The 18332-nt window shown below is 34.6% G+C and overlaps 1 protein-coding gene across 3 annotated transcripts in view; it reads right to left on the bottom strand.

The window, feature by feature from the left end:
* The window catches only part of CTDSPL2 (CTD small phosphatase like 2), an 82748-nt gene that overhangs the window by 29704 nt on the left and 34712 nt on the right, over positions 1-18332 (bottom strand). For 2 of the 3 annotated variants that reach the window (XM_058541469.1, XM_058541468.1), the window contains exons 3-4: positions 4005-4143; positions 2280-2429 (exon numbers count right to left, since the gene is read on the bottom strand). In XM_058541469.1, coding sequence (XP_058397452.1) covers positions 2280-2429; positions 4005-4143 — 289 coding nt within the window. The remainder of the gene's footprint in view (positions 1-2279; positions 2430-4004; positions 4144-18332) is intronic. The other variant, XM_058541470.1, reaches the window with a different exon arrangement.

Here is an 18332-nt window from a genome sequence, read left to right as displayed (position 1 = left end):
CATGGTCTACTGCTTAAACCCAGATTTTTAAGCTCCACACCAGAATAACAAACTGCTACTAGACATTTTTGATTGTTTCATGGCATCTCAAATTCAGCACAGCCCAAATTAATTTCAATTATCTATCTCCCAGGAACTTCTCTCTCTTGAAAATCTAACCTTGTGTCATCTTAATCTCTCTTCTTTTTCACCTCCAATCTGTCCCCAAAATTTCTCCATTCTGTATCTCTGATCCTTCTTCTCTTATACCACAATTAAGGTCACATGACATCTCACATGGACTACAAGTCTAATTGTTCTCCCTGCATCCAGCCTCTTAAGAATCTAGCCTACACACTACTGCCAAAGAGATCTTTAGAAGACACAAATCTGTTCATATTACTTACCAGTTTAAAACCTTTCAAACATCCCCCACTGACTAAGGATAAAGTTCAAATATCTTACCATGTTAGCTCTAGAATCTCACTTGTGTATAACTCTCCTATCTTATCCCTTACTGTGCACTCCTCAAATCCAATGCTCCATCTGTGACAAACTAATTTCAGTTTCTCAAATACGCTATGTCTTTGCTCATGCTGCTCCCTCTACATGGAACGCCCTTTACCACCTTTCAAGATTCAGCTTTTCTATTGAAGCCTTTTGTGAGCAGCCACCCCGAATACACAACTCCATTCTCTGAATACCCTACTGTCCCATAACTCCACCAATGCTCCTACAAAAATTTATTATGCTTGGGGCTGGCCCGGTGGTGCAAGCGGTTAAGTGCGCACGCTCCGCTGCGGCGGCCCAGGGTTCGCCGGTTCGCATCCCGGGTGCACACCGATGCACCACTTGGCAAGCCATGCTGTGGCGGCGTCCCATATAAAGTGGAGGAAGATGGGCACAGATGTTAGCCCAGGGCCAGTCTTCCTCAGCGAAAAAAGAGGAGGATTGGCAGATGTTAGCACAGGGCTGATCTTCCTCACACACACACAAAAAAAATTTATTATGCTTATTTACATACATCTCTCCCTCTTGTAAAAAGCAAGCTCCTTGAAGACAAGGACCACGTGTTAATCATCTTTGAATCTCCAGTGACTAACACAATGAGATGCTCAATGTTTGTTGAATGAACTGAAATCTTCAAATCACCCCTCATATTTAAGTATAATTATCCTCTTTCACAAAGAGGCTAAAGAATTTAAAGAACTGGTCCAAGGTAACATGGTTAAAGAGTGGCACAGCTGGAATTTTTAAGAAGTTTCTCTAACTCCAAAGCCCATTCTCTTCCACTACAATACCATTTCCAAAAATGTTCTATTTGGGGCACTAGTTCTACAAGATGTTAATAGATGACCCACAGAAAAGAGTTGTTGGTCAAATATCTCAAATACTGAGCTAAACAAAGTTAGTTTTTTATTTTGTTTCTACTATAGGACTTCATAGTCCTTTAATGTGTTAATACGCATTATTTTTGCCCCCAGGGCATCTTGATTTTACAGTGCACCATTATGCCTTTTAAATTGCATTATCACCCAGAAACATAATTTAAATTAGAATTTAAATAATTAGGCAACATGCATTTAATGGCAATTTTCCATGAGCTCAATACTTTATCAAACATGATAAATACAAAAATAAAGACATGATCTCTTGCCCTCGAAAAATCTAGAGACTAAATTATCATGTATGAAATTAAGTGTTAATCATCAGAAAAGATAGGACACTAGCTACATCTTTTTAAAAAATATGTTAAGAAGTCAATTTTGATTCTTTTGCAAAAGCATTATACAATGAAAACCTTCAATTCATTTGAATTAGGATAGTTTTACTATTTGTCTAAATTGAAGATCCCTAGGGGGAAAAAAATCAAGCAAATGATAATACAAATAAACTGTGTTATAAAAAAATGACCTAGTTTCAACTCACTTAAAATATTCAATGCATTCCACTTTACTGATCTAGAATATTGAAAATGCTTATGGATTCTCTCCTGGACACACTAAGGGTTACAGAAGTCATCTCAACACAGAAAAAATAAAACTTTCCCTCCAGGCCAAGTTTATCATCTAGCTTTTCAGAGAGTAAAAGCAGAGTTCATTCACTTCAATAGAATTAAACGTAACCTATATTTATTTCGGTCACTTAAAAACAATACCTTTTATTAGCTGTGTATTTTTAATGAGGCTGATAACAAACATAAGACGCTAACAAAATAAGCCAGTAAAATCAAACAGATCTTTTAAAAAACTAGGAATACTGTTAATTTTTTAAACCCTATGGTTATGGTTTATACTTACCATTTTTATTTGCTGGTGAAAAAAAGTTGAAGACAGGAGAAAATATGGTCCCCAACAAGGTAGTCCTTGGAGGACTGCCAGAGGAAGGATTATCTTCTAATTTTCCATTTTGTTTTACATGTTGATTTGTCATTTCATAACTACCAGCTTCTAAGAAAGAAACAGAACAAAAAAGTTGCAATCTAGAAAACATGACTTTCAGAAATGTGTTCTAAACCATTCATTACAAAAACTTTTTTCCTTTCAAATAGTTCATGAAAACTCATTAACATTAATGTTAGAAAAGATTACTATTTAAAGAAATCCTGAGATAAATCACTTGTGAATCAAATGATCTGTATAACAAATTTATTTATAATGTATTATAAATGCTAAAATTTCCTGAGTTTTTTCACAGTAGATTTACATCTAGAATTACATAGACTGAAAAGGCTTCAAATCAACACAGTGTTAACAGAAAATGAAATAAATTCTTTTTAAGTAAAGCAAGCAAGTTCCAGTATGAAAAACACAAATGCAAGATTTTGTCTCTGTTTATTTACATTTTAGAATGCTGCCTACTTCATAAAACCTACCCTTTAATCTACTTCTAATGACTAACAGCTAAGTAATTAGAGGCAACATAGTCTATTGAAGTAGAAGACTACATATAGCAGTGTCAAAAATTACTTATGGATATTGAGGCACCACTTCAGAGTGGTTAGGAAGAATAACCAGTTTTTTTTTTTTAAGTTTCTTATGAATAAAAAATTTTCATGGGTTTTTAGAAAATATAAAATAAATTAAAACAAATGTTTTGATTAATCATCCTCGACCCTCCACAACTTTACTTAGTATCTATCACATTTCCTTCCTTCTTTGCTATAGCTTTTTTAACTTGTTTCTTTACCCCTTTTCTCTCTAATGGTCAATTCTAACAATAGAAATACATCACCGCATTGAGGGGAAGGAGGTAAGGAATTATAATTGCTGTTGTATAAAATAGCATTGGTTAAAAGGCAGCACTCCATGCTCTAAATTGTTGTTCTTTAGAGCTTTCTCTGCTTGTCCTTCTTGTTTTTCTCCCTCTTTTTGACTTTGAGAAGTTTCTCAGAGATACCGTAAGGTATTGACCTAGAACAGGGTTTATCAACAGCAGCGCTATTGACTTGGGGCTGGATAATTCCCTGTTGTGGGAGGATGGCCTGTGCACTAAGAATGTCTAGCAGCATTCCTGACCTCTACCTGCTAGATACCAGTAGCAACCCCTTCACAGGTTGTGACAACCAAAAAGGTCTCCGGACATTGACAACTGTCCACCAGGGACAAAACCACCCCTAGTTGAGAACCACTAGCCTGAGTGATCCAAGCCCCCTCTTAACTCTGAAATTCCAGGATCCAGAAACAAATTCTTTGAATTATATTTCAAATAAAGTTAAGTCACAATTATTATTGCTTTAAGAAATAAGTTTATTAGAGATCAAAAATATTGCTCCATATATCTTTTCATGCTAAACAATATACAGCTAGTTGCTCTGCCTTCACTTGTCATTTTAATTCATCAAAGTAGATTTATATTAGGAAGGCAAATTTTTATTTCAATTCATGCTACTAATATTTAATACAAAGGAGATTACAAAAATGGGGCAGGAATTGCTCAAAGTGGATTTTTAAAAACAGAAAAGAAACATGTCAGGTGAGATCTCTGCTTATACCTAATAAAACAATATCTAAATATTAACAAACCTCCATTTACTTGACTTTTCCGTCTTACTCGAGATATCTGTTTGTTAGGCTTTTCTCCTGCTCTTGGTGTTGATGTAATCAAATTATTATCTATATCACGTTCAATTCTACTCCGTTTCGATGGATTTTCTCTCTCTTCCTTAAGATATAAGAGGAAAAAACATGCATTGAGCAGTCATTCTGCCTTACAGGTAACACTTTTAAAATGATAAAATATGATATGCACCCCCATGTTCACTGTAGCATTATTTACAAAGCCAAGATATGGAAACAACCTAAGTGTCCATCAATGGATGAATGGATAAAGGAAATGTGGTGTCTATATACAACAGAATATTATTTAGCCATAAAAAAATGAAATCATGCCATTTGCGACAACGTGGATGGACCTTGAAGGCATTATGCTAAGTGAAATAACTCAGACAGAGAAAGACAACACCATATGATCTCATTTACATGTGGAATCTTTAAAAAAAAAAAAAACAAAACCCCAAGCTCATAGATAGAGAGAACAGATTGGTGGTTGCCAGAGGCAGAGGGGGTGGGGAGTAGGTGAAATGGGTGAAGGGAGTCAAAAGGTACAAAATTCCAGTTATAAAATAAACAAACCATGGGGATGTAATATACAGCACAGCAACTACAGTTAATAATACTGTATTGCATACTTGAAAGTTGCTGAGAGAGTAAATCTTAAAAGTTCTCATCACAAGAAAACAAATATTCTGTGACTATGTATGGTGACAGGTGTTAACTTAAATACGGCAATCCTTTCACAATATATACAAATATTGAATCACTATGTTGTACACCTGAAACTAACATAATGCTGTATATCAATTACAACTGATCATTTAATTTTAAAAAAAGATAGAATATGGTGTAATATACCTTCCTCTGTTTTTCACATCCAGGAGAAATAAAATAGAATTAATATCCAACAGAAAACACAGGAAAAATCTGACAGTGTTGTAACAGTATTTATTAAAGTAATTACAATACACAAATATAATTACAGAATCCTCACAATTCGGACCCCTTCCCCAGGGTCCATTAAATTTTCCATGCTATTAAAATACTGAATTGTACAACGTGTTCTGATTTTTCAGCAATTTTTCCTTATTCTTAGAATTGCCCAAAAGAACAGAAGTCATTTCCTTGAGCACTCAGGGTAAGAGAGAGAACCCCACTGGAATTCGCTAGCATATAACATACTACCAAAAAACGACACAAAAATAATAGCCGGCCACTGCCACACCCCCAGTGCCAACCTCAATTCTTTAAATGCCCAAATTAACAGTAAGGAGACTACTCCTTAACAAAGCTCTCTCTTCATTTCCTTATATGGGGCAAATCCACATGACCAGTTTACACTATTTCTACAGCATTATTGACTAAAATAGTATACTCCAAGCAATAGCCTCATATATTTTTCTCCATTTATTCATCTATTTTTCTCATTTGTAAAATTTTTCTAGAGTTACCTACCACATGAGTGATTTTCTTACATTACATTACATCTTACATTACATTTCTACATTATAGGTAATATTGACCTATAATTCTTTGCTATTTTAATGAGATTACCTGAAATCCTTTGATAAGGATTAGAGTTTTAAATCCATATTATAATTTATACATACAATCAACATTCTTATTCAATAGGAATAAACTCTACTTATTTTGTATTTGATGCTTTTATACCATAGCAAATAATATATTACTATGCATTTTCTAAAGGTTAAATATTGTTTTATTATTTCTGAAACAAATCTTGGTATCGTAAATAGCCAAAATTACAATTCCCTATTTGGATCAAAACAGAAAAAAGATAATACATAAATATTATTCAATATACAATTTTACTTTTACCCAGCAGTTTCTATAATTTTAGGTAGCTTCATCAAAACAATATGTCATTATAGCACAAAATAATGCCTCAGTGATCCACAACAAAATTCCTCTAATTTTTACTTTTTATCATTCCCTTGCATTTTAAAATGATGAACAGGAAGCCTCATATACCTAAAACAGGATTTCCATTACCAGAAAATATAGAGGTTCTCTTTATAAAGTTCTTCAAGAACAGAAATAATGCCACAAAGCCTCAACTACACTAACCTCCAGCATCCTCTTGAAGAAGTCTCTTACTACATCTACTATAACATAAATACATACATTCCTGAAAACCTTGCATTCTGCAACACTAAAAGTAACAAGGCTTATGGAAAAAAATGGGTCCAGGAGGTAGAGAGGGGGTATGTTGTTGCAGATCAGTCAATGCCCCTATACCTCTGTAACCAGAGCACTAACAAAAACAATGATTGGGTTCTCCAGAGATAACTTGGACACCCCAGTCAGGCAGATAAGAGCAGCTGAAAAGCTACCTCAGGGCTTAATAAAAGGTATTAAAAACAGAAAAGCAAAAACAAGGGCTTACAGGAGCTGAGAAGTGGAGCTTTAAGCCAGCAGGGCTGCCAAAATAGATAGAAAAGAAAATGCAAGCTGCCACAGGAGAAGAGTCCCTGATAGATCAGGGTGTATCTCTGTGGGAGGAAAACCCTTGCAGGTTATCACTTTTAATTGAAAACTGTGGGGGGGTGGGGCTCACGGGCAGGGGTTGGGGGACAGGTGCAGGAGAGAGCTTTTGCCCCCATAGCAACTGAACTGAAATTTTTTTACTTTCCTGTATATATATTTTTTACTTTCCTGAACTGTAAAACTCAACTCCCATTATTCAGGATCCCCTGGTTCAGTTTAGGAAAAATCATATATAAACCAACACACTATCCAGGTTATATTGACATTATTACCCTCTTTACCAACAGTGCATAAGCTAATTGATACTGTGGAGGTACCCCATACTGTAGCAGAATAGACTATTCTGTGGTCAATTGAGAATATATTCAATTACTTTAGCTTACATCTTTAAAGAGGAAGAGGAAACTATTAAGATCAAGGTTAAAGTTCTGTAGTGATTGACAATCAAATTCTGTTCTTCAAGATACTGCATTCAAATGTCTGATGATGCTCCAATTCTGAAAGACAATTTGTCACCCAATCCTAGTCTGTCTTGAACATTCAACTATATAATTTGGGGACATTTTTGTACATGATATGATTTTTAGAAGAGGAACTAGGAAAAACAAGATTTCTACATTACTGTACATTACTACATTACTGTACTGTTTTAATAAATTTAATAACTCTACATATCTGCTTCGGAATTTGTATTTTTCAAAGTTGTCTCTAAGATAGACTTTTAAGGGGGAAATCTTAGGAAGGTGATATTCTTAAATCTCAGAATCCTGAAGGAAATACAGAGAACTAAAGAGGCAACAAAAACACAAGGGCAAACTTACAACAAAACCAGGAGACAAGGTATCTCCCCCAAATTTCAAGTGGATGAGGACAAACCAACAGCCACAACACCTCAGTGCCCATATGCACCAGTGTAGAAGAAAGCAAAGGGATACAACAAGGTATGTGACACATCTGAGAACAGGAGAAGCCCAAAATAGCTAACAGGTAGGTATTCAATAGAAAGCATGGCAAGCCAATTTGAGGATGCCTGATGCAACAGGGGAGAAGAAGGTGCTGCCCAATCCAATAGCAAAGGGGTCCATGGTGAGACTGAAACAACAGGAGCAGTTTAGCTCCCCTGAACTCTTGAAATTGACCAACTATGGCTCCCTTCTAGAATGGGGCTCCACACTGAGGGGAAACTTCTGGGAATGGGATCAAAATTGAGTAGGAAAGGCACAACAGAGAAGAAGGAAAAAGAAGTTCCAGATAACTTCTGGGGTGTAGAGGGTAGGGATAAAGAGACAAGAAGACTCAAAAGCAATCACTATATTTTTGAACACTATGCCAAAATAACAAAACTAGTTAGACAAGATATCCTAAACCACATAACTTTCTAAAAATTCAGAAAAACTAATCTCACATAAAAATGAGCAACAAGTACAGACGTCAAATCTCACACAAAATTATCGTAATAAAACACACAAGGAGTAAAATAACATCTCTATAAAGAAAGCATATCAGAAAAACATGCATAGCAAACGGATCAAAATTATAACCTTCAATTTCAAAACAAGACAAAAGACACTAAGAAAATATGAGAAATATAGCAGAGTTAGAAAAACTCAGAAATGAAGAGACAGAACAAAATAATTAGAAGTAAAACAAGAAAATTTTGGAAATAAGACTAAACTAGAATGGTCATAAAAGTGAGTAAACAGAATAGATATGCCTTTAACAGAAACAGAAGGTACAATAGGGAAAAAATTTTTCTAAAGAAACCAAAGGTGACTAATATTGAAGCTAGACAAAGAAGATCCAACAAACAGAAAATAGTAGTCCCTGAAGAAAACTTTCAAAGCAAAAGAATGGCAACAGAACAAAAATTAGAAAATTTTCCTTGAATGAAAGATAGGAAATTACATATTGAAAGAGTACGCTGTTTAACTAAAGCTATCAACCCAGAAAAACAAATACCAAGATATATTCTAAACTTAACAGAACTAAAAAACAACAGTTTGTAGAATAAGGCAAAAATCAATTCATTTATAAAGGGTAAAATTAGATTATCATCAAACTTTGACAGCAATGCTTTTCATGCCAGAAGAAAATAGCATAACATTTAAAATAATCAAGAGAAAATGTAAGCCAAGGATTTTATATGCAGCAAAACTGATTTTCAAGCATAAAGGGCACTGTTATGAACAAGTGAGAACTCAGAATATTGATCCCATGAGTGCTTTCTGTGGCATCTACTAGAAAATGAGCTTCAGACAACAAAAAATAACTACAGACAATGACATGAGAACTGAGGATAAACATACCAAACATATGTAAACCTGTATAACTAAGACAAATGAGGATTAAAAGATAGTATGTAATGCCTATAGGCTCAAAATGTATAGATATAAAACTATAAGAAAATTGGTAAGAGTATATAAAAAGTTTTCTTTTTAATTGTTCACTTTAAAGACATTCTGAGACAGAAAACTTGACAGAATTCACTTCCAGGTGATCTGAACAAGAAATACTAAATGAAGTTCTTTAGGCATAAAACAAAGAATTAAAGATGGGATCCTAAATCTGCCGTAAGGAATGAACACCACTAAGGCAAATAAATATATGAGTAAATATAAACTGTATTTGTGTTCAATATTTTGACTGTGCTCTTACTAGCTATCTTCAACAGTTATACGTGCTATAATCTCTGTAGCCTCATTATGATCCAGTAAATTATTATTTTGAAGTCTCAAAGTTTTTCTATATATATGTGGAAACAGTAAGAGTACTCTTGTTTTGCTTTGCAATAATACTAAATTTGTTTTTTAAATGTTTATTTAAAAGTTATTTTAGAATTTAGTAGTATTTTAAAATAAAAGAAAATTTATAACTTTATAATTAAGAATGGATCACTGGCATAAAAAAAGAGATTAGACGATTTATGATTTCAATGCATTGCTACGTTGAAGAAAAGATGAAACTGACATATCAGAATTCTCTGACTCACAAAAGGGGGGAAATCTACTTCAAAGAAACTGGATGAAACTAAATTACAAATGAAAATATGATAAGGCTATCTTCCCTTTGGCTGCATAAATATTAAGTTGCCTTATTTTGTCTTACGTAATAGAACATATTCAAAGAGAATTGTGGTGTTAATTCAGTTGCACTGTCATTTGAGATCATTCAGTATTTTAAAAAAAGGAATTTAGGGGCCAGCCCGGTGGCACAGCGGTTAAATTTGCATGCTCCGCTTCAGCAGCCTGGGGTTCACAAGTTCAGATCCCGGGCGTGGACCAATGCAGTGCTTCTCGAGCCATGCTGTGGCAGCATCCCATATAAAGTAGAGGAAGATGGGCACGGATGTTAACCCGGGGCCAACCTTCCTCAGCAAAAAGAGGAGGATTGGCACTGGATGTTAGCTCAGGGCTAGTCTTCCTCATCAAAAAAAAAAAAAAAAAAAAAAAATTTAGTATTTTAAATGTATGTACACATGATGAGTCCTTTAAATAAAGCCAAAAATCGTTATAGCTTTTCAAACTAAAAATAAAAAAGCCAATGATGTATCTTCAAGAGTTATCATATTGCCTTGGTTGAAAAAGTGTACATAATATCTGAGACACACATAAACTCTTGCACAGTAGATAGTGCTGAAAGCCTACTGGATAAAAAGTCAGTAAAAGAAACAGGCACTTCTACTTTGCAATGATAATGTAACTCACTGAATTAAAGACTCATCTGCAGATACAGAAAATGACTTAATATCTGGTCTACAGAATTGTACTTCTGCCTTACGGATGTGGCCAGACTTTCTGTTCTGACTATATTTTACTGGTACTAGCATCAACTAATCATCAAAGATTTTCTTTACTGTGAATGCATGGTAACATACAAGTGGTGAATAATTTTTTAGCATCTCAGTTTATCCTGGAATAACCTGTGTTGACATTTGCACTAATTGTGCAAAAGCATTGGTGGATATAACTACTGCCACCTGAGCACAAATCAAGGCACTGACACCCAACAGTCACTGTATTCTTCACTGCCATGCACTTGTTGGGGGAGAGGGGGAGTGAACTCTACATAAGAATGTCCTTCATGAAGCTGTAAAATTAATTAAATCTCAACCCTTAAATAAGTGTTAACATTCTGTATGATGAGATGGGAAGTATTCATAAAGCATTTCTGCTGCAAACCTGTGCTTCCACAACTGTCTTGAGAAAAAGTATTTGAGTGAGTGAGTGAGTTGTAAGCTGAATGAGACTACTTTTTCCAAAGGAAAATTATTTTTACTTCAAGTAGATATTTTCTGAAAACTGAACAAAGCAAGCCTGTCACTTCAAGAAAAACTGACAATTTTTGTTGCCAACAATAAAATTTGAGCTTTCAAGCAAAAATTGGAATTTACCAAACTTGGACCCAGCAACATGAGCTTGACAGCTTCCCAATACTTAAAGACTGTCTGTTGAGATCAGCGGGGATGTTCACACATGTGATTTTTTTAAAATAGTGAATAATAAAATATGTCAATGTGGACACATATGTGGAAGAACTGCATAATTCAGTGAACCAATATTTTTAAAATAACCAGTGCATGATGTTACAAAATCATACATAGGTAAAAGATCCATTCCAAGTGCAAGATAGACCAACGAAAAGATCATTTCAGTGCTGTCAAATTCAATCTTGGAACAAGAACCTAAGAAACTAGACCATTTGTCAAGTTTTGGTATAACATCAACAAAGTATCCACAATTATCTAAAAAGGATATTAAAATATTCTTCCCTTTTCTAACTATATGTAAGTATGATTTTCTTAGTACACTTCAATGATAACAACCAACTGCCTTCTAGGAAGCCACTGTTAAAGAGATTTGCAAAACTGTAAATGATGTTATGCTTCCCACTAACTTCCTCTTCATTTTTAGAAAACAGTTAAAATGTTATTGGTATTAACATGTAGTGGGTTTATAATTGTAATTATAAATGAATAGATATTTTCAAAATTCCTCAATTTTAATATCTAATGAGATATATTGATAGATATAACCCACACGAGCAAATGTTCTTTAGGGTTTCCAATAATTTGTAAGAAGGTAAAGGATCCTGAGATCAGAAAGTTTAAGAACCACTTGCTATGGGCCGGTCCCGTGGCTTAGCGGTTAAGTGTGCGCGCTCCGCTGCTGGCGGGCAGGGTTCGGATCCTGGGTGCACACCGACGCACCGCTTCTCCGGCCATGCTGAGGCCGCGTGCCACATACAGCAGCTGGAGGGATGTGCAGCTATAACATACAACTATCTACTGGGGCTTTGGGGGGGGGAAATAAATAAATAAATAAATAGAACCACTTGCTTGAATGGGACTACTATTGAAATCACAAGAGAAAAGTTAAAAAGTGACCCCCACAAATGGGGAAAAATTTGAACTGACAGTTCATAAAAGATCCACACATGGCCAACAAACACATGAAGATACTCAACCTCACTAATCATCAGGGAAATGCAACATAAAAACACGAGATACTACCCCACCCCTGTAGAAAGGAGACTGACAATACCAAATATTGGTGAGAATGTGGGCAACTAGTACTATCAGACATTACTAGATAGAATGTAAAATGGTACAAATACTTTGGAAAACAGCTGGGCAGTTTCTTAAAAGTTAAACAGTCTTTCAACAAATGGTGCCAGGACCACTGGATATCTGGGACCGGTGGATATCAATATGCAAAAGAATAAGGTTGGACCCTTACTTTACACCATCTACAAAATTAATTCAAAATAGATGAAAGAGCTAAATGTAAGAGCTAAAACTATAAAACTCTTATAAGAAAACTTAGGGTTAAATCCATCATCTTGAATTTGGCAATGGTTTCTTGGATATGACACCAAAACGCAAGCAACAAAAAGAAAAAATAAACAAATTGGACTTTATTAAAATTAAAAACTTTTGTGCTTCAAAGGGGTCCACAGTATAAGAGAAAATATTTGCAAATCATATACCTAAGAAGAGATTTGTATCCAAAATATATAAAGAACTCTAATAATTCAATAATAAAAAGACATAAATAATCCAATTAAAAAATGGGCAAAGGGGGCCAGCCCGGTGGTGCAGCGGTTAAGTGCATGCACTCCACTTCGGCGCCCTAGGGTTCACAGGTTCGGATCCCGGGCGCACACCGACACACTGCTTGCCATGCCATGCTGTGGTGGTGTCCCATATAAAGCAGAGGAAGATGGGCACAGATGTTAGCCCAGGGCCCAATCTTCCTCAGCAAAAAGAGGAGGATTGGCATTGGATGTTAGCTCAGGGCTAGTCTTCCTCACAAAAAAAAAAAAAAAAAGAAAGAAAAAAAGGGCAAAGGACTTAGACATTTCTCCAGAGAAGATATACAAATAGCCAACAAGCTCATGAAAAGATGCTCAATGTCATTAGTCATTAGGGAAATGTATATCAAAAACACAATGAGACACCATTTCACACCCAACAGGATAGCTAAAATTAAAGACAGACAATAACAAGTGTTGGGATGTTGAAAAATCAGAACCCTCATACTTTGCTGGTGGGACTGTAAAATGGTGCAGCCACTTTGGAAAACAGTCTGCAGTTCCTTAAAAAGCTAACCATAGTTATCATATGATTCAGCAATTCCACTCCTAGGTATATATTCAACAGAAATGAAAACAGATGTCCACATAAAAACTTATATGTGAATGTTCACAGCAGTCATTTTTCATAATAGCCAAAACGTGGAAACAACCCAAATGTCCATCAATCGATGAATGGATAATCAAAATGTGGTATTATCCATACAATGGGATATTACTTGGCAATAAAAAGGAATGATGTACTGATCCATGCCACAACACGGATGCACTTTGAAAATATTATGCTAAGTCAAAGGAGCCAGACATAAAAGACTACATATTGTATGATTCCATTTATATGAAATGTCCAGGAGAGGCAAATACATAGAGACAGAAAGTAGATTATGGTTGCTCAGGGCTAGGGAGGAAGGGGGAGCTGACAAGTGATAGCCAAAGGATACAAAGTTTCTTTGGGGGATGATGTAAATGGTCTAAAATTGATTGTGGTAATAGCGGCACAACTCTATGCATATACTAAAAACCACTGAATTTATACCTTAAATGGATAAGTGTGACAGTATGTGAATTATATCCCAATAAAGCTACCACAAAAAAAATAAACATGTATCTATCATGATGCAGCAATATGAATCTTATTTACCCAAGTTTAACTTAAATATATGCCTACACGTGGACTCAAACACAAATATTCATAGCAACTTTATTCATGATAGTCAAAAAACAGAAATAATCCAAATGGATAAATTATGGTATATGATATACTCATGCAATAGAATACTGCTGGGGGGTTTGCAGAATAAATCAATGTTTGTCTAAGGTGATGCTGAGAGATTGTCTACAAAGACTGTAAGGGTACTTTTTGGTCATGGGTGTGTAAATCTGTTAAAAAAACATGGAAACATATACTTTAAATGGGTGTGTCTTATTGTGTTTAATTATACCTCAATAAACTTAATTTTTTTTAAAGTTAATATAAGAGAGGAAATAGAATTCTGAAAGATAACTAGTCCACCAAAAAGAAGGCAGGATAAGAATAGAGAAAAAAAGGGGGGGATAAATACAGAATAAAGAACAAGATGGGAGACTTTAAAATCAATCATATTAATAATTACATTAAATGTAAACAGACCAAACTTGCCAATTTAAATAGAAATACACAATGTGTATTTATACACAGAGTAGAAAAAGGTATATCATGCAAATACTAAGCAAGAAAACTGTGTGGCTATATTAATATTAGGCAATGTAAACTTCAAGGCAAATAATATTACTAGAGATAATGAGAGACATTTCACAGTGGTAACAAGAATAATTTACATCCAACAATCATAAACGTGTACTCATCTAAAAACAGAGCTTCAAAACACATGAAGCAAAAACTGGCAGAACTGAAAGGTGAAGTAGACAAGTTCACAATAACAGTTGGAGATTTTAACATCCCACTCTTAGTAACTGATAAGACAAGTTTAAAAATAAGATATAGGGGCCAGCACTGTGGCGCAGCGGTTAAGTGTGTGCGCTCCACTGCTGGTGGCCCGGTTCGGATGCTGGGCGCACACCGATGCACCGCTTGTCAGGCCATGCTGTGGTGGTGTCCCATATAAAGTGGAGGAAGATAGGCACAGATGTTAGCCCAGGGCCAGTCTTCCTCAGCAAAAACAGGAGGATTGGCATGGATGTTAGCTCAGGGCTGCTCTTCCTCACAAAATAAATAAATAAATAAAAATAAGATATAAAAGACTAGAATATTATCAACCACCCTGACCTACTACATATTTATAGAATACTGCACTAAACAATTCCAAAATATACATATTTTTTCAAATACACATGGGACATTCACCAAGACAGACTATATGCTAGAAAGTATCAAAAAACTCCAAAGAAATGAAATCATACAGAGTACGTTCCTGGATCACGATGATATTAAATTAGAAACCAACAATTAGAAGATATCTAAGAAATGCCCAAATATCTAGAAATGAAATAACACATTTCTAAATAATTCATGGGTCAAAGAATAAATCACACAACAAAATAAGTAATAAATTATAATCAGAACGTGTGGAAAGCAGTGCTTGGAAATTCATAGCTTTAAATACTTACATTGGACAAAAATAAAAGTGTAATATCAATGATCTAAGCAAGGGGCCAGCAAACTACAGTCCAAAAGCCAAGTCCAGCACACTGACTGTTTTCGTAAGACCAGCAAGCTAAGAATGGTTTTTAAACTTTTAAATGGTTGGGGGAAAAAAATCAAAACAGCAATATTTCATGACAGGTGAAAATTATATGAAATTCAAATAGAAGTGTCCAAAGCCATGCTCATTCATTTATGTATCGCCTACAACAGAAGAGTTGAGTTAGTAGTTGCGATAGACAGTACAGTTCACAAAGCCTAAAATACTTCTTCTCTAAAATATTTACAGAAAAAGTTTACTGATCCCTGATCTAAGGTCCCACTTCTAGAAGCTAGAAAAGTAAATCAAACAGAAAGTAGAAAAAAATATTAAAAAATAACAAGTAGAAGTCAATTAAATAGAAAACAGAAAATGAACAAAGACAGATGTTGGTTCTTTGAAAGAGTAATGAAAGCGATAAAGCTCTAGCAAGAAAGATAAATCATAAATTATCCACATCAGGAATGAAAAGAAGAACATCATTATAGATCCTACAGACATTATTAGGTTAATACAGGAATACTGCAAAAACTTTACACCAAATAATTAGGAAACTTAGATGAATGGACAAATTCCCTGAAAAATACTTATAACCAAAACTGAAACAAGAAATGGAAAAGCTAAACAACCCCATGTATATTAAAGAAATCAAATTTATAATAAAAGCTACCCCACAAAGAAAATTCTAGTCACATTCCAGAAATCCCACTCCAGAATTCACCAATGGATTCTAGTAATTATTTAAGAAAGAAAGAATACTAAGCCAACACAAGTTCTTTCAGAAAAGAAAAGCAGAGGGAACGGTTCTTGACTTGTTTTATGATACCAGCATAATCCTGATCCCCAAATCTGAAAGTATTAGAAATCAAGACAACTACAGACCAAAACCCTCATGAACACAGATATAAAAATCCTTAAAAAACAAAAACAAAACAAACAAAAAAAGCAAAGCAAATCCAGCAATACAAGTGTGGTTTTGCATTCAAAAAAAATTTATGTACTACTCCATATTAAAAGCATAAAACAGGAAAATCTGAAGAACATCACAACAGATACACAAGAATCTTTGACAAAACTGAACATGATAAAAACTTTTAGCAAACTAGGAATAAAAGAGATCTTCCTCAAACTGATAAAAGATAACTATGGAAAACATTTAACTAACTTCATTCTTGATGGTAAACAAACTCTTCTTCCCTAAGACCAGCAACAAGACAAGGTGTTTGCTCTCACCACTTCTACTGAACATTGTACTAGAGGTCCTAACCAATGCAACATGTGAAGAAAAAGAAATAAAAGGGCTAGAGATCAGAAAAGAATAAGCAAAACTGTCATTATCTGGTATATGATATGATTATGCATGTATAAAACCTTATGAAACCTTAAAAAAAGACTGGAACTATTAAGTGAATTCAGCAATTTCACATAGTACCAGGTCAATATAGAAAAACAAACTATATTTACATATATTAGCAACAAACAACTAGAAAGCAAAAAAATATTTTATTTATTTATTTATTTATTTGCTGAGGAAGATTTGCCCTGAGCTAACTAACACCCATTGCCAATCTTCCTCTTTTTGTATGTTAGCCACTGCCACAGCATGGCCACTAACAGAGGAGTAGTATAGGTCTGCAACCAGAAACCAAACCCAGGCCACTGAAGCACAGGGCACCAAACTTAACCATTAGGCTGCCGGGGCTGGCCCAAGCAAAAATTTTAAATGCATACCATCTCAAAAAGCATCATAAAACATCAAATACCTAGGAATGTTGTACAAAATGTACATAAAACATCAAATACCTAATGAAAGTTGTACAAAATGTCTACATTACTGGGAGAAATTAACTAAGAACACCCATATTAATGCAGAGATATATCATGATCATGAACTGGCAAGCTTAATATTGTTAAGATGTTCATTCTCACTAAATGATCCACATATTCACTGCAATTTCTATTATAACTCCAGTAGACTTTTTTTTGAGAAATAGACAAGCTAATTCTAAAATTTATATGTAAGTATAAAGGATCTAAAAGAATAAAAAAATCTTGAAAAAGAACAAAGTTGGAGGACTTATACTATCTCATTTCAAGACTCACTGTAAAAGCTACAGTAATAAAGACAGTGTAGTATGGGTCTAAAGATAGATATACCTACCTATCAATGGAATAGAATACAGGCATACCTTGGAGATATTGCAGGTTTGGTTCCAGACAACCACAATAAAGTGAATATTGAATAAAGTGAGTCACACAAATTTTTTGGTTTCCCAATGGATATATAAGTTATGTTTACACTATACTGTAATCTATTAAGTGTGCAATAGCATTATGTCTAAAAAACAATGTACATACCTTAATTAAAAAATACTTTATTGCTAAAAAATGCTAAGTTATCATCTGAGCCTTCAGCGAGCCATCATCTTTTGGCTGGTGGAAAGTCTTGTAAAAAACGCAAAATCTGCGAAGTGCAATAAAACAAAGTATGCCTGTACATTCCAGAAGTAGATCCACACATATACAGTCTTTGACTTTTAAGCAAGATATCAATTAATCTAATGTGGAAAGTAAGGTCTCTTTAACAAATGTTAACTAACTGGATATCCACAGGGGAGGGAGGGAGGAGGAGGAAGAACTTTTCCTTCTCTTTCATTCATTCATTCATTTATTTATCTACGTATTTATTATGGTCTCATGAGTTATTTCATTCTAGAGGATATAATTTTACTACCAAAGCCCTAGAATGAGACATTTCTTCAAGGAGCCCAATTCCTTTTAGTGGAAGACAGTATTTAGAAACGAAGGTCTGGGTGCTAGGTGCACATAGTTCAGCAGAGCAAGAAAATATATAAAAATATGCATACATGTAGGTTTGTGTGTGTGTGTATATAAAGGGAGGAAAGGAAAGGAAGCAGGGAGAGAGAGAGAGAATATGAATCCTAAAACAAATTATCTTTTCCTCCATTAAATTCAACCAGTCAGTGTGAGCTTCTAATTTTTTTCATTCCACAATAAA

This window comes from Diceros bicornis, chromosome 5 (genome assembly GCF_020826845.1).
Source record: "Diceros bicornis minor isolate mBicDic1 chromosome 5, mDicBic1.mat.cur, whole genome shotgun sequence".
NCBI lineage: Eukaryota > Metazoa > Chordata > Mammalia > Perissodactyla > Rhinocerotidae > Diceros > Diceros bicornis.
This window is presented reverse-complemented; position numbering and strand designations above follow the sequence as displayed.